The sequence below is a fragment of the Eschrichtius robustus genome, chromosome 12 (genome assembly GCF_028021215.1).
Source record: "Eschrichtius robustus isolate mEscRob2 chromosome 12, mEscRob2.pri, whole genome shotgun sequence".
Lineage (NCBI taxonomy): Eukaryota > Metazoa > Chordata > Mammalia > Artiodactyla > Eschrichtiidae > Eschrichtius > Eschrichtius robustus.
In genome coordinates, this window is record NC_090835.1 from 3158477 (window position 1) to 3183138 (window position 24662).

Below are 24662 nucleotides of genomic sequence, written 5' to 3' on the forward strand. Positions count from 1 at the left end.
CTACATTTCCCAGGAGGCGGGGCGGCGCGGCGCGGCGCGGCGAGCGAGAGCCCAAAAGCCCGCGCCCGCGGGGCGGTAACTCTGTGGCGCGTTCCGGGCTCTGGGATTCGGCTGGGTGTGTACCGCTCTCTGGCAGGCGAGAGGCCGCTGGACTCCCCGCTGCGGCCGTAAGCCCCTCTCGGAGCTGAGCCGAGCGAGGCGGGCGGCGACCGGGCCGCGGCATGGCCGCGAACGTGAGTGTTTACTGGTTCGCCGGCCACACCCAGGCCTCCCCATCTCCCGGCCCCCTCTCCCCGCGGGCGCGCCGCGGCCCCCTGCCCCGTGACCCCCTCCCTCTCGCGCCCGTATCCGGGCCTTCTGGCAGCTGAGCCGTCTGTCCGTCTCTCCCAGCCCGGCGGGACTCCTTGGGGCGCGCGGTGGCGGGGACCGGGCTTCGGGACGTGTGGCTCCGGCTCCCCGCAGCTCCTCCTTTTGTTCCCAGTTCTCGCTTGGGCCCTCGGATTTCTCCCATGTAAGGACCTTGAGGGCTGGACGGGGCCGCAGAGAAGGGGCCAGTCCACTGGGGCGGTGGCGAAGCCGATCCGCCCGGGCGGAGCTGTTCCGCGACGCACTGTCCGGGCGGGCGGTGAGCTCCCCGCCCCAGGGGGGTATGTAAACCCCGGCTGTGATGCTGCAAAGGGGCGTGGGCTAGGTTGGGAGCGGAGGAGTTAGGACGATGGGGAGAAAGGGGCATTTCCCTACGGCCGGGCCCTCGGCCTCCTAGCATGGATTTGGTTGCAGAGGCCCTGGCCGAAGGTGGTGCCCCTGGAACAGCTGCTGGCTGCTTCTCCCTGCAGCCAGCCTTATCTCAGGAATCTTTCTATTTAAGCCCAACATTCATTCAACAAACAGAGGGGCACCTCCCGCCAGGGTGCTGGGCGTGGGAGGAGCTGGTGATTCACACTCCCCTTCTCTGTGAAAGTGTGTGTGGAGCCAGCTCGCAGCCCTGCCAGCCCAGGCACTCCCTTCCTCCCTCCTGCTGTGGTGGAGTGTCTAGCCACTCACCCCTGGTCTGTCACCCGCTCTTTTCAGGCCCCTCCTCTGTCCCCAAGCGTCCTCTCTGCCTCCCACACCCCCTGAGAAGCCAGGGCTTGTGTCTCCCACAGCCTGGATTAGAGTTGTCTGGGAGGCCGAGAAGCCTTAAATGGTGCACCTAGAGGTGGTCCGTGAGACGCAGGGTCCGCTGCCGGGAGAGACCCAGGCTGTGGCAGGACACGGGCCTGCCCCCAGACCGCCACCACCATATCTTACAGATGGGGAACTTCCCCGGCAGGGGAAGGCATTGCCCAGGGTCTCACAGCCAGCTTGGCAGGTCATGGGAAGGTGTGGGGCAGGTTTTGGAGTCAGGCTGACCTGGGGGAAAATGCAGATTCTTCCTCAGTAGATGTGTGGCCTTAATTTCTTGGGATTTTTGTTTCCTCATGGGAGCAGTTACTGTGAAGTTTAAGGGAGACTGTGCTTAGCATAGTGTCTGGGGCATAGTAGGTACTTAATGCATAAAAAAAGAAAACAGTTTGTCTTCAGTCCTGGTGGGCAGAGATCTTGGATACATTGGGTCCTGACCTTTGCCAAGGAATGTAGATGAATTAGGGGTCCCTCTGCTGCCAAACCTTTGTTGCTTCACCCAGCAGTGGGGTGCACATTTACAGGGGCCCCCAGGCCCTGTGAGGAAGAAAGATCTAAAGATGGTGGGGTGGAGCAGGGAGGCCACAGGATTATTAATCACTGTAAAATCTGTCCAGTGATGGAGTTACTGTTAACCATCTCCACTTTATAAATGAGTAAACAGGATCAGAGAGGTAGAGCAGCTTACCCAGTGTTACACAGCAAGTGATTTTCAGGGCCTGTATGTCGACCCCTGTTCCCACCACTCACTGCTCATTGATTCGAAGCCTGGAGTAGGGGAGTGGGCAGGGAGGAAATCTCCACGACCATCCATGTTTACTGGGCATTTGGTCCAGAATGTGGGCCGGGTGTGTCATGCCACTCTGCACGCTTGCCAGCCTGAGGGGCACCTTCTTCTCTTAAGGCCATCTTTGAGCCCCTTATCTTGATGTTGGCTCCTAGCTGTGTGCTGAGGGGAGGCCCAGGAGGAAGCCAGGCCTTCCAGCCATCGACCTGGGGACTGCACTGGCTGTAGCGGGACTGGCTTTTCCTGTCCTGCCTGCCTGCCTGCAGCGAGCTCCCAAGGAGTGAGGAACGCAGTCCAGAGCAGAGTGGTAGCAGAGTGGCCTCCAGTCTGCCCAGATTTGAATCCTAAGTCCATCTCTTAGAGGCTCTGTGATCTGGACTGGTGTTGTAACTGCTGAGCCTCTGTTTTCCCGTCTGCGAAATGGGGTCGTGATAGCACCCACCTCCTTGGGCTTGTCCGTGTCTGGTCTGTGATAGACTGGAGTGTTTGCCATTGTCATCATGATGATGGTTGATGGTCACCTACCTGCCTGCAGCAAATTGCTCCACTAATGTTTCCAAATGGCCTGGAAAGTCAAGACCATTTCTGAACGCAATGGACATCTGGGCCCTGGCAGGCCTCGGCTGGTGGCATTCAGCGACAGTCAGAGAACATGGCACCAGCTTCGTTTAAGCAGAGACTGACTTGACTCTCCTCTTACTCCCCAGTGCCAGGATGGGCTAGCTTACCCTGAGTGCTCATCTGGGAACCGCTTACATCTTTGTGGCTTTTGTCAGCTCAGCCCAGCCCAGCCTTGGTATCAGTGATGGAGAAAGCTGACTGCATTCCCACCAGCCAGCACTGGCATGGGGCTCCCTGTGCCCTGGGCACTGAGCATCCAATAATTATGTTCTCTGGTTCTTACCACAACCCTATGTACTGGATTATTATCCCCATTTTACCCATGAGGAAGTGCCGGGCACAGAGGGGTTAAATCGCTTGCCCAAGGTCTCATAGCTGCTGTGTAGCAGAGCCTGCATTCAAACCCAGCCTGCTGGCTCCAGAGTCCTGCTTTGGATGATGACACTCTGGGTCAGCAGCGGACACGCTAAACTGTGCTTTGTTACCGGCTGGACAAAGCCTGACCCACTGACTCTGGAGTTTGCAGCCTATCATGACCCACCTAGAGCTGCCTAGCTGCCCTCCTCTCCTCCCCATGCCCTCCACAACCCAGCCAGGGCAGAGAGGCCACTGTTCCGCCTGCTGGGGACGCCCTCACCCCAGGGTCCGCCTCTGAGAGCCCACTCAAAATGCCCCCTCCTTCAGGGGGCCTGCGTTGACCCTCCCAGCTGGAAGGGGTCACTCCTTTAACACTGGATCTACACTGGTGCCCTCTCACCAGGCACTCAGCAGGGCCTGGCACTGTTAGTCGCCCTGACTGAATGGCCCCAAAGCCTCTCACCCCTACATTCTCACCCCTATGAGGCCTGGCACTGCCCTAAGGAAACTCAGCCTCTATTCGTTGAACTGAATTAGAAATATATCTCTAATAACCTGTTTGTAAAACAATTTGCTGGTTTCTTAAAAAACATGCATCTTCCCTATGATCCATCAGTTCCACTCCTAGGTATGTACCTAATGCCCAGGGGAAATGAAAACACATGTTTCCATGAAGACTCTGACAAAGATTCAATTAACAGTCAAGAAGAAAAAAAGTTAATTCTATTTGAGCCAAACAGGATTATAACCCAGGAGATAGACTCTCAGAAGCTCTGAGAACTGTTCCACATGTTAGAAGTCAAAGGCACACACTGCAATGAGAAGCCCATGCACCGCAACGAAGAGTAGCCCCCACTCGCCGCAACTAGAGAAAGCTCGCACATAGCAATGAAGACCCAACGCAGCCAAAAAAAAACAAAAAAAGTCAACCTCCTCCCAAGGCTGTGTATACTGACTCAAGTCTCAAGTGCCATCCCCAGCCCACCCCACTCCCCACCCTCGTCATTGTATCCCATTATCCTGTAGTATGTTCTTCGTTGCACTTACCATTATATAAATGTATGTTACATATTTTTAAAAAAAAGTCAAAGGCACAGTCATGTACATTTTCAAATCAAAGGATCGAACATCAAAATGACGTCCTGATATTTTATATGAAGTTCATCAAAGACACATTGTCCAGCAGGCACGTACAAAGGAGCAGTAAATCACCATGACTGCCTGCAGAGCTGAGAAAGAACACTATTCTTTTAAGAAGTTGCATTGCTAGCATCAGAAGAAAGGAAAAAAAATAATCTTTACAGTCGAGCAGGCGCTCCTGTCTTTGAGAAGGTTGTGGTCGGTGTAATGCAGATGCAGACTGCACGTTAGGGAGGGAGAGAAGAGGCCCAAACGCACACAGAGAATTTTATGCTTAAATTTTCATGTCCTGCCTTCAAATATAAATTTCATTTCATCATTTTCCCCCTTTTGATCATTAATCTTTTGGTAGAATACATTAGGTGATCAAATATTTGGTCCCTCGGGGTTGGTGATTGCTTACCTGCCCTGCATCCTGTCCCTTGATGACAGATCTGAATAGCCTGGTTCTTTCTTTCTTTTTAGGGGGTTAGGCTAGTAAAATGCTTGGCAAGGACTGATGGTCAATTGTCCAATAGGACATATGCCAGTTTTACCCTGCATATGCGTTGTGCATACCTATTACATAGAACTACAGATATGATCAATAGTGTCAAGTTGTTAGACATCGTTATTTTAGTTGGAGTTTTTTTTTTTTTTTTGGCTGCATTGGGTCTTCGTTACTGCGTGTGAGCTTTCTCTAGTTGTGGCGAGTGGGGGTTACTCTTCGTTGTGGTGGGCGGGCTTCACATTGTGGTGGCTTCTCGTTGCGGAGCACGGGCTCTAGGCGTGCGGGCTTCAGTAGTTGCAGCACGCGGGCTCAGTAGGTGTGGCACGTGGGCCCTAGAGCGCAGGCTCAGTAGTTGTGGCACACGGGCTTAGTTGCTCCATGGCGTGTGGGATCTTCCCAGACCAGGGATTGAACCTGTGTCCCCTGCATTGGCAGGCGGATTCTCAACCACTGCGCCACCAGGGAAGTCCCTGGAGTTTTGAATATACAAGAGGCACAAGAGATTATTACTCTGTAAATGAAATCAATAAAGCCAACGACAATAAGAAAGTCACAAGTGGAGCTTTAAGCCATGAATCCACAGAGTTGAGCCATTTCCCTGAGATTTCACCTGGACTGGGAAGGGGATCCTTCAGTGCGGAAATTGTACTTGGTATGTGAGCTGTTAGATGAGTTGTATTAGAGGACTCATCCTGTATGGAAATGCAGCATTTAGTCTGGGTTATAGCACAAGCTTCTCCTTGCAGGGTGGTGGTAAAAATCAAGAGCTATTCGATTTTGCAACATCACTTTCCCATTGTAGAAACTTCAGAATTGAGTAAATTAATCCTATGGAGTAAACAAACATAGAGGTGTATGCTGATGGGGAAACATTTTATAGATTATACGTTTTCTGAGGCAGCACTGTTATCTAATACTACATGGGCTAAGGAACTTAGGGATGTCTGTTGGGCTGCAATGCTGCTTGCAGTCTCTTTGGCTGTATGACCAGTGGTGCCTGATGATTTCTGAGCGTACCTCTGTTTACATATATTCCTGCCCTAGGACTCAAGATTCCCAAAAGACTTTGCCACCAGATATCTTGATATCCTGCTAACATGGATCTCTTGACTCTGTCATGGAGAGAGAAAGGAGGTTCATCTGCCTCACTGTATAGACAGTGAGGTAACATAATGCCCAACAAACATAAGCCTTTTACCTGCCAGCTGTTAAGACATTTATGTGCCCATCCTTGGGTAGGTGTGTCAATTCCAATACCATAGAAGAAGATAAAACCTGGGGATGCAAGTGTTCCCTCCCAGAGAGCTCTCATGAATAGCCGCATCGATTGGAAGTTTCGCTAACACGGTATTAAACCACGGTCGTTCTTGCAGGCTTTCCAAAAGCTGTCTGTATGGTATTTGACATGGGGGAGTTGCGGGCACAAGTTACTTGTGTTTTTCTCTTCAAGACGTTTGTAAGTTAAGTAAGAGATGGAGCTCGGGGCAGGGGGTTTCTTGCAGGCTTTCCAAAAGCTGTCTATGTGGTATTTGACTTGGGGGAGTTGCGGGCACAAGTTACTTGTGTTTTTCTCTTCAAGACATTTGTAAGTTAAGTGAGAGATGGAGCTCGGGGCGGGGATGGCTGGGGTGTGGGTACTAGCGTAAGTTGTGTCTGGTCCCTAAGGGCTGAGGGTAGTATAGTGTCAGACAAGGCATGGACACATTAGTACATTAGAAAATTTGGACCTGAAAGGTTAGGCCAGAGGGAGATTGATCTAAGTAAGTGGTAACATTGGGAACATCTGAAAAGTCAATGACAGGAGTTATGAGTGCCTGTGTCGGCCTTGTGTTGCCTGAAGAGTTGGATGACAGATCCAACGATCGGTTAAATTTGCCTCCAGTAGCTATACTTTGCAATAGCTGTACTAAGGAATTTTCCTTCCATCTTAAACTCTGGGGCAAAAGCACAGCTAGAAGTAAAACAGTAACTGTCAATTTTGACAGACATTTGGTAAATAGTACAATTGAACTGGTAGGATGGGTCTTACAGGCCTGGTCTGGACTCTTGGGTCAGCTGTCTGCTGCTGTTGTCCCCTCGTCCTAGCTTGGTGGTGCTCGTCTTAGTTGAAACAGGGTGTTAGAAACAGGGGTCGAAGTCCATTTAGGTGGAGGGGCCTTTTTTAAAATGAGAGACGTGAATCCATGAATTAATGTCTTTCGGTTTGGCTGAGCATGGATTAGTTAACAATAACGGATAAGGTTCTTTCCCTTGTGGCTGCAAAGAATCATTTATTTGATGTCCTTTCCAATAAACAAAATGACTAGGTTATAATCCATGATCTGTAGGGTTTTCTGGGAGCTCGCTATAAAAAGAGTGAGTTACCAATTGTTTTGTAAGTGCCTCAGTGAGACCCTGACAATAATGTAATGTTTCCCTTGAACCACCATGGGGGCAAGTTTCCAAGAATACTGTTTTCCCCAGAAACCGTTTTCTCAGGCGCACAGTGAGTTACAGGGGGTGCATGCTGGAGGGATGGCCGTCGTGCTCCAGACACTAGGTGGTTTTTTTTCAATCAGGTCTAGACCATATTTCTGTGGTGGGGTCAGAATTCCCCTTTTTGTGGCCATATTTGTTTCTCTTCTTTAGTGGCAATTTCTTGAGCCTGTAGAAGGAAATCTTCTACTGGGTTAGCAGGGTTAACTGAGAACAGTGGCCGTTCTGGAGGCTGGATAGGATGAGTGTTTAAAGCTGCCTCATGGGCGGGGGCATCAGCGAGCTGATTTCCTCTAGTTTCCGTACTGTCGGATTTGGAATGCCTGGCGTAGGTGAAAACTGAAAATTATTGAAAATTACGGTTTCAAGAATCGCTAACCGTTTGGGCAGTCGTGTAACAATAACTCTGCAACCTGTTTTCCATTTTTTTATTAGGTTGTCCTGAAGAGCTTAAAAACCTCATTGTTTCCATAACATTCCAAAGTCGTGTGTCACTCCAGAGGCATGGTGACTGTCAGTATAAATGTGTGTTACCTGGTCTTTAGGTAGAGTTAAGGCAGTTAATTCAGCTCGTGCTGACTTTGTTCCTGATGAGTAAACGTTTTCAATTATGTCTACTGTGGGCGTTACTGCCCATCCAGCTCGGTAATGTCCGTGCTCATCCCGTAAGTAGGACCATCTGTAAATTAATTTAGAGCAGCATTATCGATATGGGCTTCCTGGAAGCAAGAAGATAATTGGTTAACAAAATGCAGTCGTGGTTGTTTTCTTCCTGTGGTGCTGGAAGCAGAGTTGCAGGGTTAAGGTTATTACATGGAACCAAGGTAGCATGAAGCAACGATACTTCATAGGAAGCTAGCTGGCTTATAGAATAGTGCTGAGGGTGGTGAGAGTTTAGAAGAAACTCACCTGAGTTTGGGACATAAATAGTTAAAGGAGACCCCATTACTGTTTCTTCAGTGGCTTTATGTGAGAGCCGTGGCTGAAATAGCCCTCATACAAGGAGGAAGTCCTTTTGCTACCGAGTCTAATTTAATTTGGGAGCATAACAGCAAGTCATCTACATACATTTTTGTAAAAGCATCTGTTATTGTGTAGGCATAACTGTGTATAAATGACAGAAGACTTAAAAGCATGGTTAAAGACCTGATTACAGTGTAGTTATCAAGGAAATTTGGCAATTTCTGTGGCATACGACATTTTAAGATACTGTAAATCATGACTGACAACATACCAGGACATTTCAAATTTTAGGAACTTCATATAATTTCTAGAATATTTATAGTAATATATTTAGCCATATAATATAACCTAACAAGATTTATCATTACTCATTTGACAGTGTTTCCCATGTAATTTAACATACCAAATGAGCCTAATTAGTTTAATATTTCTCTTTGAGCTGTTTAGGGGCCTTCTGAAGCTTCCCAAAGTTAGCTGGAGGCCAAAAGAACTTCATTTAGAATTTGATTTGAGGAAGTTTGTGAACGATATCAAGAGGTTTTAAATGTTTGGCTAAGTAGAATCATAAGTCACTGTGAAACAATATTTATTCACTTAACCAAAGTGATAATAAAAGATTTCAAAAGCAAATACAGAAGGTTACAGCAGATTACTTAAGAGGTAAAGAAACTTTACAGTTATCAAAAGCAGATCAATATTTCAAGAAAACTTTGTCCTCTTAACAGAAAAAAACAAACTCTAGTTTTCACCATTTCACCTTTAATATTAAATTTCATTCGTTTAATTAAATTCAGTCTGATCTTAGTAAATCCTGGCCATGCATAAAACTCTTTTCTCAGGGTTCCCTTTTTAAAATTAATTTTTAGAAATGTATGCCACTTTATAGTTCAGTCTTCCAACAAGGCACAGAATATATTTACTAGTAGTCTCAAACATATTTAATCTCTCTGTAATAAGAGATCAAAGTAGGTAAACATAGACTTCTTTAGCAATTAATGTTGCAGTATTTCTTATTAAGAAAATTATCTAGACATTCAGTGAATTCCATCATTTGACTTAATTTGGCAGAACACTAAAGTTTCAAGTCACCAAAAATCTGGAGAAACTGTTTTTAGGTAGACATACCATAAAACAAAATTATTCTTAAAGAATTCACCCCGAAACTTATTTATTACTTACGAAAATATTATCATACCAAGTTAATTTTCTTGTTGACAAATTTTATAACAGAGATAACATGAGCTTATTAACTTTCAGTAAACCTAGGTACAGTTAAAGTATTACACTTAATGTTTGACTCTAAAGACTTGTCTGCATTAATTAAACCATCAATTCTGACTCATTTTCATTCATTAAAGATTAATCCTAGATTATGTGATCCTTTAAAAATTCGGGCTAGTTTAATTACATTTAGAAATATTTGATATGTACGCATTTACTTTTAAGTCAATTAGGTAAACCTCTTTTACCAATTAATGTTGATAATGCCATTTGGAGTTAGAGACGGATCATACATACATACAGACATGCACATATCCAGCCAGACACGGACAGAAGCCTCCTGGTGTTCCTGCTTGAGTTTCACAACGGCCTCCTCTTTGCACACACTGTGCTCCCCACCCCCCCATCCCCCCCCCCACCCCCACCCCCGCCCCCGTTCTTTTTTCCAGTTTTAGAGTCTATTAAGCCAAGGTTGTAGACTCAGGCAATGTGGGCTGTGTTTACATTTCAGGGACATGATAAGAATTGTAACTTGAGGCTTTCTCCTAGGAATAATTTTGTTCTCTCAGGGTCAGAATTTTGAAAAGATGTTTTATCAAGCCAGCTTTCTCTACAGCGTTGGAATGTCAAAAGAGCTCCATCCTGGCCATTTAAGAGTTAAGATAAGTGTTTGCAAAAGCATTGGTTTCTTCATGAGGCCAGCCAGAGTGGCTGCCCATCAGGGGGCTGTTCGGCCTTTGAGCACGGTTTCCCATTATTAATTTGGCAGCCCAGTTCAGATAGGATCTGAACAACTTTCTGAGGGCGGTGTGATGGATCGAATGTGTGTCTGTCTCCCTAAGGGGTTCCCCTTGGGTCAGCTTGACTCTCAAGCTTCTTGGCTTCTCCCTCCACAGTCTAAAACCACCGTGGATGCTCAGAGCGCAGGGTGATCAGCCTTTATGATGCGCGCTTGGCGAGCAGAACTTACTCGGTGGTTGTGCTGGGACTCCCTGTGCGACCGATGCACGTTAAGAGACTTGATCCTCAGACACTTCCCCCAGGTTCTCAGTCGCCTGAGAACGGCTCGTGGCTGGAAGGAGCAAGTGTCCCTTTACTTCGGAGCTGAGCATGCTCAGTCTCTCATTTCACTAGCAGTTTGTTCAGACCATGTATACATAATCTTTCCAATTTGAGTCAATTTTTAAAAGAGACCAGTGAACCCCGTTCACTCCAAAGCTCCTCCAAGGTCCCTGCCTAGGAGATGTTCCAGAACCCCCTTAGGACTCCAAGTCCCAAGAAAAACAGCTAAAGTAAAACTCAGGATGTCATTTAAAGCAGTGCTGTCCAGGTACCAGGAGAACCCACCAAAGTGCCCGAGGAATACGGAGGAGTGGGGCTCTAAGGGCCTGTGCTGGTACCAAGCACCTGTTTGGGGTGGACTCCAGGTGTCCTCTGCTGGCTGGCTCTGATCTCCCACCACCTACGCCAAGCAAATGTCCACGAAAATTCAACTAACAATCAAGTGACAAGAAAAAAGGGCATTTTATTTGAGCCAAACAGGATTATGACCCAGGACTTCTGAGACCCAGACTCTCAGAAGCTCTGAGAACTGTTTCGCCTGCTAGAGGTCAAAGGCATAGTCATCTACGTTTTTGGGACAAAGGATCGTAAATGCAAATGACACACTGATCTACATAAAGTTCACCAAGGATACATAGTCCAAGTAGGTACGTGTACAAAGTGAGCAACAAGTCATCATGACCCCCTGCAGGGCTGGGAAAGAACGCTGTTCTTTTAAGAAGTTACATTGCTAGCATCAGAAGAAAGGGAAAAAAAAATGGCCTTTATAGTCGAGCAGGCGCTCCTGTCTTTGAGAAGTTCTGGTCAGTGTAATGCAGATGCAGACTGCATGTTAGGGAGGGAGAGAAGAGGCCCAAACGGACACAGAGAGAATTTTATGTTTAAATTTTCCTGTCCTGCCTTAAAATATAAACGTTATTTCACCACCTTGTACATGAGTGTTCACAGAAGCGTTGTTCATAATAGCTAGGAACTGGAAACAACCAAGGTATCCATCCACTGGTGAGTGAATCAACAGAAGTGATATGCTTGTGGGTGGAATTCTACTTGGCCGTAAAAAGAAACAAACTACTGATACCATGACATAGATGACCCTCAAAAGCGTTACGCTGAGTCAAAGAATCTGGACAGAAGGAGTTCATGCTATGTGATGATTCCATTCATACCAGGTTCTAGAAGAGGCAAAACTAATCCGTAGTGATACGGATTCAAATCGTTGTTACTTCTGGGCGGTGGGGAGAGGGAGTATTGTCAGGAAAGGGGCACAAGGAGCTTTCTGGGTGATAGATGTGTTCTGTGTCTTGACACATGGGGTATGCACTTGTCAAAACCAAACACTTGGTCTGTGCATTTTTAACATATAGAATTAAAACTCAATAAAAACTGAGTATAAATAGGACTTCCCTGGTGGCCCAGTGGTTAAGAATCCGCCTGCCAATGCAGGGGACACAGGTTCGAGCCCTGGTCCAGGAAGATCCCACACGCTGCGGAGCAACTAAGCCTGTGTGCCACAACTACTGAGCCTGTGCTCTACAGCCCGCAAGCCACAACTACTGAGCCCACGAGCCACAACTACTGAAACCCTTGCGCCTAGAGCCCATGCTCCGCAACAAGAGAAGCCACCGCAATGAGAAGCCTGCGCACCACAACGAAGAGTAGCCCCTGCTCGCCGCAACTAGAGAAAGCCTGCACGCAGCAACGAAGACCCAGTGCAGCCAAAAAAAAAAAAAAAAAAACAGTATAAATAAATAGCGAAATTCAATTTATTTTTTGAAAACCAATTTTCTTTTTTTTTAATGTTTTTTTTCAGTATTCCAGTATGAGTAACAGGAAAGAACATGTCAGAATTACAACCAAGTCCCAGCCAGGCTTCCTGGAGCGGCTGAGCGAGACCTCGGGTGGAATGTTTGTGGGGCTCATGACCTTCCTGCTCTCCTTCTACTTAATTTTTACCAATGAGGTATGATGTTCGGGGTCCCTCTGTGCAGAATGAGGGTCCCTGCAGTGTCAGGGAGCAAAGGCTGTGAATTCGGAGGCTGGACATGGTAATAAGGGTCTAGATTTTATGGGGGCAGGAGCTGAATTAATCAGAGTTTTTCTTTTGTGACCCCCCTCACGACTGATGTAAGCAGGAGGGGGAGTGGATCTGTTCACACACCTGCAATCCTGGGTAGCATCTGTTTCAGGCGTGGTTGCCTCCAGGCGTTCATGCTGGGTCACTAGGAATCTCCATTTCTCCATCTCTTGCCCATTTTTCTCTGTTGTGGACGTTTCTTTGGCAGGCTCTTCCTTTGTGGTGGCAAAGGTGGCCCGGTAACTCCAGGGTCACATCCAAGCAGCTTAGCAACCCCAGGGAAAAGAGGAACCATCTCTTTCTAAATCAGTTTAGCAAAAGTCGCAGGGAGATCTCTCAGTGGGCTCAGTCCTCTCTCTGAACCGCTGCCTGTGGCCAGTGGACACAGGATGTGATTGCCGAGGCCTGGGTCACATGATTTGGACAGGCGTGCGATCGCCCCAAGTGAAGCAGGAGTGGAGGGGAGGAGGAGGCAGAGAAAAATGGGGGAGGGGTGCAGGGCAGAAGAAGCAGCAGCTCTTCCCGGCACGGGCGGTGCTGAGATGGGTGCTGGGTGGCCTTCCTGGGAGAGCGCACGTCCTGGGTTCCCCTTGCCCAGGGCAGAGGGCACAGCTGTGTCCAATGGTTGAAATCCTCACTCCCCGCTGTGCACAGGGCCGCACAGTGAAGATGGCGACCTTGCTGGCTGAGGGACTCTCGCTGGTGGTGACCCCCGACAGCATCCACAGTGTGGCTCCGGAGAATGAGGGGAGGCTGGTGCACATCCGCGGGGCCCTGCGGACGTCCAAGGTAGGCTTGGCGGTGGTTGCTGACCTGGGGAGGCCGGGGCACATCGCAGGATATTGTCTGATGGAGGATTTGAAAGCGTGGGCCTTGGAGACGGGGGGACACTTGGTGTGACTCCTGCTGTATCGCTCAGCAGCCGTGTGGACCCATATTTCCTGAGTCTCGGTGTCTTCCTCTGTCAAATGGGGAGAATAATTGTAACAGACCAGGAGCCGGTTCTGAAGATTGGGCGGATTCAGTAGCTACCCTCCCGGCACAGTCTCTGGCCCAAGGCAAGAGCCTCACAAAGAGGCGCTTTAACAGTGATGATGGGTTTGTGTGTCTGGTGCCAGGTCTCCTGTCTGAACACCCGACACGCTGCGTGGGCACTGCGCCCTTGGGCCGAGCAGCCTGAGCTCTGCGCGCACGGCTCGCGTCACAGGCTTGCAGGTTCAGCACTCCGGACGGGCAGCTTCCCTCGTCTCCCCATGCGAGCAGCCGCGGAGTTCTCTGTGCTCTTCTGCCCTCTGGACCTGTTTCTCCTCCAGCCCATCTTCCCCCGAGCCGGGCATTCTTGTCCTTTATTTTTCTTGTTTGTTTGATTCTATCTGAAGCTCTTGTCTGATCCAAACTACGGGGTCCACCTCCCGGCTGTGAAGCTGCGGCGGCACGTGGAGATGTACCAGTGGGTGGAAACCGAGGAGTCCAGGTGAGGGGCCGGCGGGTGAAGAGTTGGCTGGGGCTGAAGGAGGCATGGGGATTAGGGTGACGTGCAGGTGGCGCTCACATTGACACTTCTGAAATTTAAAGTATAAAATCTTCCTATCGGAGAAATGTCCAATTATCCCCCAATTACTGGCTGATGGTCTTGTTTGGAGGTGGCAGGAATCTCCTGCAGAGGGGCTCGGAGGAGAAAGCGGGCTTGGTTAGCTCCCTTCCGGGGAAGTTGTCCAGGGCTGCCCCAGGTCAGGCTCAGACGGAGCTGTGCCAAGTTGTGTCCCATCTTCTCTTCCATGGCGTGCGGGGGGGCGGTGGGGTGCTCCTGGGTCACGTCCTATCAGACCTAACAGGAGCCCCAGGCAGGCTGTCATCGACCACACGTACTATGAGTGAGGGTGGAGAGGGGACTCGGGGAGCCCAGGTGGCTCAGTCTGGGGCAGGGCAGCCTCAGGGGCCTCCACAGGGCTGTCGTAGAGCAGAGGGTGCAGGCAGATCGCTGAGCCCACGGGGCACGGCTGGGACACAAGCCAGGGGAGGCCGGTTTCAGCTCAGGATGAGAAAGCTCTTTTCTCTAGTGAGTGCCTGTGAGGCCTGGAGTTGGCTGTTTGCCAAGGAGCACCCTTTTTCTGGGCTGGTGTGGACCAAGCCTGCTTCATCTGGGGAGTCTGACCTGGGAGCCCCGAGGTTGCTTCCAGCCGGAGATGCTTAGAGATGGGGATGCCTCGGGAGTGATGGGCTGACTCTGGTGCTGCCTGTGCTTTCCCTGCAGGGAGTACACCGAGGACGGGCAGGTGAAGACAGAGAGGAGGTACTCCTACAGTGAGTACCGGGCCCCGGGCCTGCGGGCGGACAGGGCACCTCCCTGCACACCTGTGGTCTCTGTCCTCACCAAGCATCAGGCTCCCTGGGTGCTGGTCCTCAGAGCCCTGCTCTCCCATCCATCCAGCGAGGCTCCAGTAGCCGCCCTTTTGGCCCCCGAGTGGTCGCAGGCTTGGATAAGAGGACGTGGGGCCAGTGGGCCTCAAACCTGAGGTTTACTGTGGTTTCTGCGTTGTTCCCTCTGCCTGAAACAGACACTGAATGGAGGTCGGAAATCGTCAACAGCAGAAACTTTGACCGAGAGATTGGCCACAAAAACCCTAGGTGAGAGCTGGGTCCCCAGGCCTGAGCGTAGCCTTGTCGGCCACTAGCAGGTACCCAGCCTCAGCTTCCTCATCTGAGTAATGGAACTGAGTTGCTTCTGTCTCGTGAGCTGATGAAAATGTGGGACAGGGTTCCGAGGTCAGGTCCTGTGCTGGGCACCAGGAACACAAGAGGCAAGACCTGACACCCCTGGCCCCAGGCGACCTCCCCTCAAACTGGTCACGGGTATAAGGCTGGACTGAGTGCCTGGAGGGGTCGTCAACGGTTGGCGTGGATGGGAGGACAGTCAGCAGGGGTTTTCAGGAGGCAGCAGCGTTTGACCCGGCCCTGCGGGGGTTCCGGCAGAGGAAGGTTAGCTCAGGGGCAGGGATGGGGGCGGCGAGACAGGCCGTGACGCTGGGCTGGGCCAGGGAGGGCCTTGAATGTGCACGGTGGGGTTTGGGTGCTAGCCGGGCTGGGAAGGGTCAGGAGGGTGTGAAGTCCGTGGAAGGGCCATCTGAAGGCTGGGGGGCAGGATGGGACACGCTGGCAGGGGTCCAGGCAAGAGGGTAGGAAGCTCTGGGGGACGGGAGGCCGCAGGAGGCTGCTCCTCCCGGGTAGAGGCTGAGGCAGGGGGGGAAAGACCAGACTGTGGGGCTGGGCTGGACGTGCAGGAGCCCTCTGCGTTGGGACCCTGCCCAGCACAACCCACAGGGACCCAAGCAGCGCCTGCCCGGCGCCCTCCTTCACCAGCAGCTCCCCCTCTCCCACAGTGCGATGGCCGTGGAGTCATTCACCGCAACAGCCCCCTTCGTCCAGATCGGCAGGTTTTTCCTCTCGGCGGGTGAGTCTCAGGCCCCTTCAGATGAGCCAGCATCGACCCGGGGCCCTGCACTTCCACCTGGCCGCCTCCCAGGAGCCGGAGCCCTAGAAACTCAGCCCTCAGATGCTTAAAGGGGTCCCCGGCTGCCCTGAGCATGGGGTCAGCCGGCGCTTTTCCAGCATCATACTTTGGGCCGAGGCCAAAGGGCAGGTGTGTCCCCAGGAGGTGGGGAACCAGGTAGAAGCCCTCCTGAAACCCATACCAGGGAGCAGCTGCCAGGTGCTGCGTCCTTATCGGGCTGACCAGGCAGAGCTGAGAGCCCTTCCTTGGCAGCCCTGGAGCCGGCAGCGCAGAGAAGGCCCCAGGGCTCCACTTGTGAGCCCCACTGGCGCCCAGCCCTGTGCCCGGGGGGGTGCGGTTCATCACAGGCCCCGAAGGGACTCTAAAGAGAGGCTTGCGAGGGACAGGGTGGCACCCCTAGCCACAGAAACTCCTGGGGCTCTGTCCCTGCGTCTCAGTCCCTGAGCCTGACCCAGGAAGGACGGAGAGAAGACACTTAGGTGGCACATAGCCGGCGGAACGGGGGAGAGACTGCATGAGCCAGGGCCTGGCTTGTCTGCTGTCTGCTCTGGCGCTCAGCCGGTGCCAGCCATGCCAGCCAGCCCCAGCCTCGTGCTGTTGCTGCAGCAGGGAAGCCAGGCCTGGACACAGATGACCAAACCCAAGGTGGAGTGGCTGCCAGGCTAAGGCCCTGCCAGAGCTGTGGTCACTCTGACTGATGGGGAAGAGGGGACAGGGAAGGCTTCCTGGAGGAGCTGAAGATTGAAGGGGGCTGGCGTTGTGGAAGGATGGAGTCGGAGGAGGGACTCTGGGTGGGAGACAGTGTGTGTGGACACCCCGGGTGTGTGGGGTCCCCGGGGGGCGAGCCAGGAGGTGGCCACGTGGCTGGGCTTGTGAGGGTGCTTGGAAAGGCCGTCCGGCTGAGGGTTTGCAGCCAGGAGCTGCAGTGGACTCAGCACTGTTTCTAACTGCCCGCCTCTCTCAGGCCTCATCGACAAAGTGGACAACTTTAAGCCACTGAGCCTGTCCAAGCTGGAGGACCCACACGTGGACATCATTCGCCGGGGGGACTATTTCTACCACAGTGAAAACCCCAAGTACCCCGAGGTACCTAGCGGACTTGGGTGCTCAGATGGCAGAGGTCAGGGCCCCAGAGTCCCGCCCCCGACAGCGCGCGGGACTCAGAGCCCAGCTTCAGACTCTGGTCCGGTTCCGGTGAATCACAGCTACACTCGCCCAGTGAAATTGGAGGGGAGAGGCTTTCCGGGCGATGGGGCCACCTGGGCAAGGGCGGAGGTCGTGGGAGTGGGGCGCGCCGTGGGCCCAGCTGACGGCTCCCGCCTCCCTCACTTGCTTCTCTTCCACCCCAGGTCGGAGACCTGCGCGTCTCGTTTTCCTACGCAGGGCTGAGCGGCGATGACCCCGACCTGGGCCCAGCTCACGTGGTAATCAGCTCCCCGGGCCGACTCAGGGGGTCCTTCCTGGGCACAGACGCTGGGGCCCAAGCGAGGGCTGTGGGCGCCCCCCCCCCCCACCTGTGTACACACGTGCCCTGTGCACGTCCATGGGCCCCAGGCTGAGGGCGCGGTGCTAGGGGTCTCGCAGCTGGGCCTGATGAGGTTCTTCCAATCGCGTGCAGCCCCTCTGCCCCCAGCCCTGGCTTCTGCTGTGTAGAGACTCGGTCCCACGTTCCTGACCCCGTCACCCCGGCCCCAGCCCCTGCTCGGCCCTGACACGCGCTTCTGCCCAGGGTCCTCCCCGGAGCTTCGGATGGAGCGGCAAAGCGGGAGCTGCCATCCCCCGGGCCGACGTGGAGGCAGAGGCTCGGGGTGGTGTGGGTGTCCCCACTCGCTGCCTCATTGGCACACGGTGAGGAGGGGAGCTGGGCCCGCGGGTGGTGGCCCCGCAGCTCTAAGCCTGAGTTCTCTGACCAGGTCACCGTGATTGCCCAGCAGCGGGGTGACCACCTGGTCCCATACTCCACCAAGTCCGGGGACACCTTGCTGCTCCTGCACCACGGGGACGTCTCAGCAGAGGTGAGTGGCCCCTGTGCACCTGTGCTCTGCCCTCCAGTGGCATGTCACAGACTGCCACCACGGAGGCAGACCCTGGCCCCGAGGCGAGAGAAAGCTGTAGAAGGGGTTAGGTCTCCCTGTGTGTGCAGCCCGTGTCCCCGAAGCGGGGAGCAGTGGGCAGAGCCCCTGCAGCCTGGTGTGAGGGGCAGACGCTGAGCTCACAGACATGGAGACAGCAACCTCCTGTGGCAGCGGGCAGCAGGGGACATTTCTGCTGAGTCCCAAGTGAAGAGAAGGGGCCAGTCAGTCGTGCTGGCAGGCCAGGGCCCTCCTTGTCGGGGTGGCCCTACCCAGGGAGGGGCGGGCAGAGGCCCGTGAAGGCTGAGTGTGAGCTGGGGTGAAGGGGTTGAGCCGCGCGGCCCCAGGACCAGATGAGTGAGGGCGGGTGCTTCCAGAGAGACCAGGGCACCCACCCCATCTGTAAAAGGGGGTCATGCCTCACCCAAGCCCCGAGGAGAAGGGGTGCAAAGATGTGCCGTTAGTTCAGTGCCTGCCTTAGAAGTTAGCCTCTCCTCTCCGGGCAGGAAATCCTTCTCTTTAGCAGAAAGTGCGCTTGCATGTTGTTGATGAGCACAGCGTATCCGTGGAGGGCCGTTCTGAACCTGCCCTCTCAACCCATAAGGGTTTGGAAGGTTAAGGTAGTGGGCAGGTGGCAGGGCTTAGCTGTGACCTTTTGACCCGCTTATTGGGCGTTCAGCTGTCGTCCCCTCCCTTCGGCCCCCAGTCCAGGCGGCGCTGGGCTGTGCCTTCTCCTTCTTGAGCTTGGGACGAGGGTGTGGTCAGGCTGCAGCCCAGAGCCAGTTACCAACCTCAGGGCAGGGCTGGCCCCTCCCAGCCTGGCGACTGTGAGTCACCCTTTCTCAGGCAGCTTTCAGGGCCCCAGGGAGTTTCTAGAATCAGGAGGCCCAGCCCAGGCCTCTTTCCCGGGGCTTCAGCCTCCCGCAGGTGGGGCCCCGGTCTCAGAGCTGCCCCCCAGAGAGGAGTGCTGGGGCTCGTGGCTTGACGCCGCGTGGGGACAGATGACCCCCGGAAGGCGCTGCTGCGGCAGGAGGGTCAGGTTTATTCGGTGAGACGGTGGGCTGGCGGCTCTTGGAGGAGGCGGGCTGTGATCTGAGGGCCCAAACCTGCCTGCTCTGTGCTGCCAGGTGGGCGAGGCACGTAGGCCCGGGTGGTGCCCTTTCCTCCCTCTGGTCTGTCCAGAAGCACAGTGGCTGCTGGGTCAGCCCGGGCCCTTCGGCTCTGGCCCTGCCGACTGGGTAGGCTGGTGACCCCCCGGAGCTGAGACGTGACGGCCCCTCCCCACTTGTCCTGCAGGAGGTGTTTCGTCGAGAACAGAAGAGCAACTCCATGAAGACATGGGGCCTGCGGGCGGCTGGCTGGGTAGCCATGTTTGTGGGCCTCAACCTCATGACGCGGATCCTCTACACTCTGGGTAGGTGGGGAGAGACGGGGCCTCCTTGGCCCCTGCCACCGCCGCTCTCCCTTCCAGCCTGGTGGGGTGCACTCAGCCCATCCTGTGCCCCCAAGGCTTTGGGACGAGTGAGCAGGGGAAGCAGGATGAGGATCAGGATGCTTCCGGGGTAAGAGCGGGCGGATGCCGACCCCCGAGGCTGCGGGTTTCCCCGCTCTGTCCACCCGCCCATCCCCTCAGCCCTTCACCCCTTCATCGCACAGCCAAATAGCCGTGCTGAGGAGGCTGGCCGGCCGTGCCAGGCCTGAACAGAGCTCTGGATTCCTCTCCTGGCCCGGCTTCGGTTTCCTCACACCTAATTTGCAGAGTTCTGTGAAATGTTTGGCAAATAGGAAACACTCAGGAACTGTTACGCTTCACCCCCACCCCAAATCCTGGGCTAGACTTGGCACGGCCGCTGGCAAGTCTGGAGCGCAAGGGAGAGCATGCCGGGCTGCCCATGGCCCGAGGTTGGCCCGCTTGAGCCCCAGAGCTGCCCGAGTGGCCCAGCCTGGCTCAGGAGGACCGAGTGCCCAGGGTGATTGAGTGCTGGGCCTTGGCTGCTCTCCGGGAGGATGGGGCTTCTCGGGGGATGCCCCGTCCAGTCAGATGGTTCTGTCCACCGTCTCTGGGCCCGGAAACCCGTCCCCCGCTTACCCTCTCCAGCTGGGGAGAGTCTGGCTGCAGTACACGCAGACTGTCAGATCATTTTACAGCTGGGAAAACTGATGTGAAGGGAAAGGAAGGCTGCTCCCCTTGGGCAGCTGAACTGTGCCCAGAAAGGCAGCTGCGTCTTGGGCACAATCGCTAGGTCCCTCGTGGCTGTGACCTTGGACAGGCTGTTTCCCTCTCAGAGCCCAGTTCCACCATCGTCAAGTTTGTCTCAGAGGGCCCTCCTTTGACTCTCCGACTGGTTCTCTCCACACTGGAAGGCTGATCCTCCAGAGTCAGAACAGACATGAGAGCACAGAGGGACAGTGCAGGGGACGGACTCAAGAAGCTGCAGCACAGGGCGCCCGTTCACACCTCCACTCCTGTGCTGAGCACTTCCCGAGTGCCTGCTGTGCGGAGGACGCTGCTTCAGGCCCTGGAGGCCACGCAGCCAACAGGACGGACAAGGTCCCTGTCCTCTCGGGGCTTAGCGCGGAGACTAAGACCTGAGGCTCTGCGCTCAGACAGTCTTTTTTTTTTTTTTTAGTTTTATTTATTTATTCTTGGCTGCGTTGGGTCTTTGTCGTTGCACGTGGGCTTTCTCTAGTCGCGGTGAACGGGGGCTACTCTTCACTGCAGTGCGCGGGCTTCTCATCGCGGTGGCTTCTCTTGTTGCAGAGCACGGGCTCTAGGCTCGCAGGCTTTGGTAGTTGTGGCACGCGGGCTGAGTAGTTTTGGCTCACGGGCTCTAGAGCGCAGGCTCAGTAGTTGTGGCTCACGGGCTTTGTTGCTCCGTGGCATGTGTGATCTTCCCGGACCAGGGCTCGAACCTGTGTCCCCTGCATTGGCAGGCGGGTTCTTAACCGCTGCACCACCAGGGAAGTCCCACTCAGACAGTCTTAAGTTTAAATCCTGGTTATGCCACCTTCTAGCTGTAAGTTTAACTCCCAGGCCTCAGTGATCTTGTGGGTGAACTGAGGTTAAGAGCAGTACCGGCCTATGCCGTGGAGCAACTAAGCCTGTGCGCCACAACTACTGAGCCTGCGCTCTAGAGCCCGTGTGCCACAGCTGCTGAGCCCGCGTGCCACAACTTCTGAAGCCTGTGTGCCTAGAGCCTGTGCTCCGCAACAAGAGCAGCCACCGCAGTGAGAAGCCCGCGAAGCCCGCGCACTGCAACGAAGAGTAGCCCCCGCTCGCCGCAACTAGAGAAAGCCTGTGCGCAGCAACGAAGACCCAACGCAGCCAAAAATAAAGTAATTAATTTTAAAAAAAAATGTTTAAAGAAAAGAGCAGTACCAGGCTTACAGGGTGGGCGGGGTGTGGTGCGACGCATGGTCCCACGGTCAGTGCCCAAACGTGACGCGTGCTTGTGGGGGCCGAGTTGGGGCCCTGCCGTCATGGCAGACACCCGGGCCGGCCGTGCAGACCCAGCGGCACCAGATCCCTGGCCCATGGGAACTGAGTGCAGACCCCCCCCCCCACCGGTGGACGATGGCTATGGAACGCCTGCCTGCAGAGGCCAGGAGGCCAAGGACGGGTAATTCCACAAGGGCTGACGGATCCGAGACTGTATCACGTTGGGCGGTAGACTGCAGGGTCCTCGAGGCGGGCGGCTCGGGGCCGTTGAGTCCCCTCAGCCCCTCCGTGGAGCCGGGCGCACAGGTAACCGGTAACGGCTTGGGTGACCGAACAGGCCCCTCCAGGAAGGGCTGAGGGGCCCAAATAGGCCCCCCAGGGGCTTCGGCCCACCCTGCTTTGTGAGGGGCAGCAGCCGGGTGCTCGCCACCGTCCCGGGAGAGTCTCTGTTCTGCCCTCAGCCCACGAGGCCTCAGAGCACGACCACGCGCCCTGCCTGGGGCTGGGACGGGCTGCAGTCGGGAGCAGGGCTCCTCCTCGTGTGACCTCCCAGCTCCCTCAGGCCACATGCCCCCCACCGCTTCCTCTTCCTCCACACCTGGTCCAGAGACAGGCTGCTGGCTGGTGGGGCGGGGAGAACAGCAGAGCACGGGGGCCTGGGAAGCCTCACTACCTCTCTCTTCCCCACAGTGGACTGGTTCCCCGTCTTCCGAGACCTGGTCAACATTGGCCTGAAGGCCTTTGCCTTCTGCGTGGCCACCTCACTGACCTTGCTGACCGTGGCTGCTGGCTGGCTCTTCTACCGGCCCCTGTGGGCGCTTGTCATCAGCTGCCTGGCCCTGGTGCCCATCATCATTGCTCGGACACGGGTACCGGCCAAAAAGCTGGAGTGAGCCGGGGCTCCGGCACCCACTGGACACTGCCTGTGCCTCGGGACCCAGGTCATCCCCTCCCCCAAACCCACGTCGGTCTTGGATTCCGCACGTGCCCCACTCAGGTGGCAGCCTTGGCAGTGCGCATGGGTGTCAGGTTGGCGTCCATCAGTTAGCACTTCGCACCCCTTCTTGCCAGCGGGCAGCTTTGGTGGCAGGAGGCGGCTCCTGTCCGGCAGCGTGACACGCGCCCTCCTGCTTGTTTCCTTTCCTTCTCTTGGGGCCGTGCGGCCACTCGCGTGTTTCACTTAGCTGATGTCTGCCGCGGTGGTGACACTCAGACCTGGGGACAGTGCCAGGCTCCACCACAGCCACCGCCGTGCCCACGTCCCAGGACGGCGGCAGGGGCGCCACAAACCCACTCTGCACATGGAGCTTGATTCGGTACTTAAGAGAACCAGGGGGTGTGGTGACGAGGAAGGTGGACGTTTGTTGGGCTTTGCACGCACGTTACCATTTGGCAGAACCTTTGTGGCGTGTAGGACCCCCACAGGCCTGGTTGTTTCTTGCCACTTCATTTCTCTGCACGTAGGTCCCCGACCTGCCCTAAGAGGGGGCGGTTTCAAGTCAGATCTAGAAAACAAACACCTCCTGAATGATTTACGTCTCAGACTGTTACAGAAAAACCCCCTTTCATCTGTCAGTTGAAGGTAGTTCAGAGCACAGAAAGTTCAGTGGGGCTGTTACTTACCTGGTTGAGAAAGTTACCTGTCGGTATTCTGGGTCCCTGAGAAGCTTTTCAAAGCTTCAGGTGCTTTGAAACCAGTTAGCAAAGGGCTCATTTTCCCTCTGGGAGGAGATTGGGGTCTCTATCCGGGAGAGAAAGGCATTTCCTTTCATCCTCTGGCATCAAAACCCAGATTTTCTTGAAGATGATTTTGAGTTCTTAGTCAGTTATCCTAAGTGGGCTCCTTCGTGGTGACACCCCACCCACCAACCAAAATCAGGCATCAGAGGCTGCAGATTTGAAAGCTCTCTGGCCTGGCTCTGTTCATCACAGGTGTGCTTTTGACATTAGCATCTGGGCCTCAAGTGGCTGCTTCTGGGTGATTTATGTGTTCAGTGTCCGCAGCTTTATTCCTAAATCAAATCTACCCACGCTTATTTAATTCACAGAGTTTAAGTTTCCCAACTACTCTCAACACCCTTTGAAAGATAAAGTATGTTGTAACATTGATGTCTTAAAAGACTTGTGTGTCCTTTATCTTTCAAGTATTTGGAAATTGTTGTGTTTTTGCTGGGAGTGGCTGCTTTAGTGGAGTAAGTATTTGGTAGCTGAATAGGGCTTAGAACTTACGAAACTCAAGAGCTAATAATCTCTCTCGTTGTTCTGGGCGTTTGTGGTATAAACTGAGATTTTTCATGTTCAAACCAGCCAGCCCCAGCGGTGAGTTATCTGGGTTTAAGGACTGAAGTAGTGTTCACTGTTGCTTGTTAAGTGAACAGTTTCTTCGATCTCTCAACTCTTAAAGATGCTTTTGGAAAGCACAGCGACGAGATGATGGCTAAATACAAAATCCTTGATATTTGGTTTGTGTAATATTTTTCTGGTACAGATTTTAAATTACTGCCAATTTCAGGTGTTCTTAAAGACCAAAATCATGTTAAGAAATATTTCAAGCCTTCGGGAAATCATGATGAAACTTGTATTATCTTTGTATTTTTGATAAAAATTCAAAATAAATTTTTAAGTATCTTTTGATACAGGAACTTGCCGTTATCCCTTTTTTTTTTTTTCCATTCTGTCTGAAATTTCTGTCTGAAAGAATTCAGCCATAGAATTTATTAAGAACCCTATGAATTTTTGGAACTTAGGTTCTAAATTGCTTTCAGTTTTTTTGAGAAGGCACCTCAATATCTCTAGCACTTAGAAACCTACTCTGGTTTGTGTGGACTTAAGAGCGGCTCCCACCTTTGCCGGTCTTCAGACCGTTCTCAGAGGTGGGAGGGAGCCAGCGGGACCCGGCACAAAAGGCATCCCGCATCTGCCGCTGATGAGCCGTGTGACGCTAGGCATGGCGGGGACCTGAGCCTCAGCTTCCTCATCTGTGGCACGGGGACAGTGCCTCTCTACGGAGTGAGATAAAGCCCACGAGCGCCTGAAGAGGTGGGCGGCCGCGAAGTGTCCACCTTGCAATTTGAACTTTTCCCTTGTTACTGGATTTGAAGCAGGTGAGTGGTAACTTTTCAAAACCTGAGGTTTCACTCCATTTCCAAGATGCATCCTAGGAGCTGCTATCTGCCTGAAGAACCAGTTATTCCTGCGGAGACGGGGCAGTGCTCTTGACTCAACTCCTAGAAGACAAGGTGCTCACCTCCAGGAGGGCGAGAGCCAGCTCTGGTGCACGAAGTGC

General features: G+C 53.5%; 1 protein-coding gene across 2 annotated transcripts; it reads left to right on the top strand.

Moving 5' to 3' along the window:
- The first annotated feature begins 24 nt into the window (after window positions 1–24).
- TMEM43 (transmembrane protein 43) lies at window positions 25–23837 on the top strand. 2 transcript variants are annotated; one of them, XM_068557751.1, is made up of 12 exons: window positions 25–233; window positions 12091–12240; window positions 13009–13143; window positions 13734–13828; window positions 14609–14658; window positions 14913–14982; window positions 15735–15805; window positions 16830–16951; window positions 17215–17289; window positions 17779–17880; window positions 19234–19351; window positions 22067–23837. In XM_068557751.1, the coding sequence occupies exons 1-12, from the start codon at window positions 222–224 to the stop codon at window positions 22267–22269; spliced, it is 1203 nt and encodes a 400-aa protein (XP_068413852.1). In that variant the 5' UTR covers window positions 25–221; the 3' UTR covers window positions 22270–23837. The 2 variants fall into 2 exon arrangements, with proteins under 2 accessions (XP_068413852.1, XP_068413853.1); XM_068557752.1 differs by lacking the exon at window positions 25–233 and adding an exon at window positions 428–511.
- Window positions 23838–24662: the final 825 nt, after the last annotated feature.

Excerpts from the sequence above, each read along its gene's own strand:
- TMEM43 (XM_068557751.1), top strand. Across the intron at positions 15,806-16,829 it reads CAGGTTTTTCCTCTCGGCGG|GCCTCATCGACAAAGTGGAC; the intron begins GTGAGTCTCAGG and ends CGCCTCTCTCAG. Across the intron at positions 17,881-19,233 it reads ACGGGGACGTCTCAGCAGAG|GAGGTGTTTCGTCGAGAACA; the intron begins GTGAGTGGCCCC and ends CTTGTCCTGCAG.